This window comes from Anastrepha ludens, chromosome 3 (assembly GCF_028408465.1).
Source record: "Anastrepha ludens isolate Willacy chromosome 3, idAnaLude1.1, whole genome shotgun sequence".
Classification (NCBI taxonomy): domain Eukaryota; kingdom Metazoa; phylum Arthropoda; class Insecta; order Diptera; family Tephritidae; genus Anastrepha; species Anastrepha ludens.
Window position 1 is genome coordinate 57,641,275 of NC_071499.1, and position 4,116 is coordinate 57,645,390.

At 37.1% G+C, this 4,116-nt stretch overlaps 1 protein-coding gene across 1 annotated transcript; it reads left to right on the forward strand.

Moving 5' to 3' along the window:
* The first annotated feature begins 213 nt into the window (after positions 1–213).
* Positions 214–3,355, forward strand: LOC128856473 (uncharacterized). Its single transcript, XM_054091775.1, has 2 exons — positions 214–541; positions 2,696–3,355. The coding sequence occupies exons 1-2, from the start codon at positions 424–426 to the stop codon at positions 3,202–3,204; spliced, it is 627 nt and encodes a 208-aa protein (XP_053947750.1). The 5' UTR covers positions 214–423; the 3' UTR covers positions 3,205–3,355.
* Positions 3,356–4,116: the final 761 nt, after the last annotated feature.

The following is a 4,116-nucleotide window of genomic DNA, read 5'->3' on the forward strand; positions in this document are numbered from 1 at the left end:
TCATCGTTCTTTATTTGAATTGCAAAACTATAAGCAATAAAAATTATAATAAAAATACAACACGTTTGAATGGAAAGATCAATGTGAAGGCGAGGAAAAAGATTTGGCAAGAATTATGCTAACAACGCTTCCATTGATTTCGCTTAACAACTTGACTAATGGCTATTAAAATACGCTTATACACTGAGGCGTACACATGCCCAGGTACTTCACACTATTGCAAGACGTTTGTGCTCTAAATACTAATTTTAGTTGAGGTTTAAGTTTATAATTTACCAAAAGCACAACATCAGTACGAAATTGGTACGCGCGCGTTAAAGGCGTTAACGGCAGAAACGGAACCAGTGAAAGCAGGAAGTGTTATTTCTGCGGAAAACAAATTGAGGGAAACGGCTTTTTGTTTGTATTTTTTAAGCTATTAACATGTCGAAGAGTGTAATTATACTGCTCTTACTCGGCACAACAACGGTGTTGTGGCAACAGGCTGAGGCGAAACCATTTCTATTACTGGCGCCAAATTTCTTTGTCCTGACAACTAGAGGTATGTATGTACATATCTGCGTGTGTGTGTGAAAGTGCAGTTTAGCGCATCAAGTGTGTCAGACGAACATATCAAGCAATAATTCAAGGCGATGTAAGATGTCTAATTTTCACCCTGCATCGGTCATCTTGAGCTACTTAATAAATCCGTGTTGTCCTTTTGGAAAAGCTACTTTTTATTTCAGAGCAAATTCTAAAGGAAAAGTACTCAAAAGCATAGAAATGAAAACTTTTGCTAAAAAAGTTATCAGGCAATACTCTTTTTGTTGTGCCACAAAACGAGGGCAAAATATGGCGTTAAGTTTGTTCATGTTTCAAAAGACAAAATCAAAAGAAAAGTTTTGATAAAATCTGACACTTCATTGAGAAAGTATTTGTTTATTTGTAGAATTAAATTTTTGTTTTTAATTTTATTTTTAATTATTTTTTTTGTTTATGAAAAAGATTATTATTTTTTCGTGCATCACTTTTCGGCAAGGGATTTCGAAATTGGGTCAGATCGGAATAGAGCGAAGTTGTCTAGTGATGCTCTTTCGATGCCTATCGAAATTTTGCATTGCTGGAGTGAACCCGAGACTGAACATACTTCGGTAGACGCTTCTACGCAACCAGAGTAAATCCCTTTTTTATTTAAAAAGTGTTAAACGAATTTTGATTTAGATCATATACTGATTGTCATAACGGTAATGGTAATGATTGTACGAACTAGGCTAAGGCATTTATGCACTGCGACCAGATTGATCTAATGGACTCCTAAGTGCCTTATTTTAATTATTGGGCTGGTGAATAAGTTCGTAGCGTTTTTACCGAAGATTTTGATTGAAACAAAAAACAATAATTATATCAATAAGTTAAAATATTCGCCGTTGCTGTTTACTACCTCTTCCCACCTCTCGACCAATTTGATGATGCCGTTCCGCCAAAAATGTTGTTGTTGTTGTTGTTGTAACAGCATAAACATTCCCCCTGCATACACGAGGAATGCTGCTGAAGTGACAGTCCTCGGCCGGTTATAAATTCGGGTCGTTCCGGTTACGTAGAACCGACTGTCGTGGGAACGCCAAAAATCGCCTAGTCTGATGTCAAAAAAGTTGTTGAGCCAGTTTTTAAGGACCTCTTTCTTATTGAAGGTAACACCCTTTTTTGACACGATGTGGAAAAGATGGTAATCGGTCGGTGCAAGGTCCAGAGAATACGGCGGATGCTGAAGGATCTCCCTTTTGATCTCTTGGAGTGCGACTTTGACGACTGCGGCGTTGTCGTGAACGAGTATGGTTTGACCATGTCGATCAGGGCTTTTCAATCGAATAGCCTCATTCACGTGGTGGATCTTTTCGAGCATTTCCTAGTGCATCATGCCCTCCCAGTCCTACCAAACACATATTATGATTTTCTTTGGATGCAGATCCGACTGGACTCTTAGCTTTGGCGTATCTCCTGGAGCCACTCACTCCTTTCGTTGAGTCATATTGATGTAAATGCACCAAATCTCATCTTCCCTCACGAGGCGAGATGCTGAGAATCAATTTGAAGGCGACTTTCTTTGTTTTTTTCGTTGAGCTCGTGAGGCACCCAGACCTCAGAACTAATAACTAATAGACAATACGTATTATCATCGGAAAACTCGAAACTGCTTGCGAAAAGTGCAAGTTAATTTCAAAAATGGTGGTACTCTATAGTCATTCTCTTGAACTAAAAACAAATTTTTCAATGTTAGTATTTTGAAGGACTTTTTGGAAATTTACTTGTAGACACAATACTGCCTTTGAAACTTCGATGCAAGCAGCTTCGCCGTTCGAAAATATGAGTGTATTGGCAAAAAGTTGTGAATGTATTGAGTATTTCGGACTTGCACTTGACTTAGAATATAGTGATTTCTTCCTCTAATTATTATTAAGAAATCGCTGAATTTCGAAACAGTGTTTCCTTTGTACTTACAATTATTGCGATAATCTGGGTTCTTCTCTAGCCTCTGAAGCTATAATTTTAAAATATATTTGAAACAACATTTTATTTTTAAGCTTCCTCCGCCGATCAAAAATATTACCCAAATATATTAAGTTGTGTGAACACAAAATCTGTTCAAAAGTGTTCCGCATGGATTTTAGAATGCACATATTTAAAATTGCTTATATAATTTCGACTTTCCTTTCAGCGCCCTCTACAGGGAGTATATCATCTTCCGCTTCCTACTCCTCTTCCTTCTCCTCGCCAGCATCCAATGGTCTCCTTCAACTGCCCACTGGCATTATAAGTCGGAAACTAAATCTTGTAACTAGTCTACTCTCCGGCTTTGGCGGCAATGCTGGTCGCAGTGGCGGCATTGGTGGCGGTTTTGGACTTGGTTTCAAATTCAAATCGGGAATTACTACGCGTAGACCTGTAACAACAACTCAAAGTACCACAGAGCCAAATACCGTTTTTACACCGGAAGTAACAACAAATACACCAACAACTACTATTCCCTACACTACAACTGAGAGAGCGACAACAACAACTGAGGCGATTGGGAGCACTACAACGGGCATTGTTGTTACTATTAAACCAACAGTGGTTCCTCAACGACCAGCAGTTATTACAACAACCAAGAGAGCGAGTGGTTATGGTTATGAAATTCCACGCCGGGATAGTGAAAATGAGATTTTTCGTGGTAATGTACAATAAATAATATGTATTTACCCCCTCTATAAGGAAGAAATATTGTATCATATGTACATACATACATATATTGGGAGGAGACAACGAATTAACATAGAATGTACAGATTTTATTATTTTAATTTAGCTTAGGGAATAGTATATCATGAACTTGAAAATGTATGTGTACATAATTTATTATAAGTATTTTTTGTTTAAAGTATTTATTTACAAATAAAGAATACGTGAAAATAGTAATTTTTGGTTACACTTATTGAGGTTGAATTCGAACCGAACCAAACATTTTTAATGGTACGAGTAAATGAAAGATATTGAACTAATTGGTGAAAAATTCACATAAAATATTTACTAAGTAAGTCAATTTATCTACTTCCTTAAAATTGCTGAATACTGTTAGTGCTTTTCATACAGAAGTCTTTGCGATCCTGCAGGTATGCAAAATGTTTAGGAAACGTGAGAGTGAGATAGATATTAACATTTTTTCCGATAGGCAAGCCGCGATCAAGGCTCTGACGACGTCATTGGTCAAATCCAGACCCAATCCTCCCAGTTAATGGTATCAAAACGGCGCTTTAGTGCTACTTGGGGAGTGCCAGAGTGGTACTTCAACCATTTCACCTACCTACCTAAAAATAACTTATAGATATTTATCTCGAGCAAGCAGTTTAGAGCTGACCTGCCCCACTGAACATTTGCTTACTAGCCACACACGTTGGAGGAGCAGAAAAATATATAAAAATTAATTTTTAATAGAAAATGTTGTCTTTGACGGCCAGTATTCAAAAATATTACAAAAACCAATAACACAACGTTCAAACATTTTTTTGGGTAAAGATTTTTATAGTTAGTTTTACTTAATTGATACCTTTTAAGTTCAAACGCATCCGCCGTTTTTTTATGGGATCCTGTTTGTAAGATA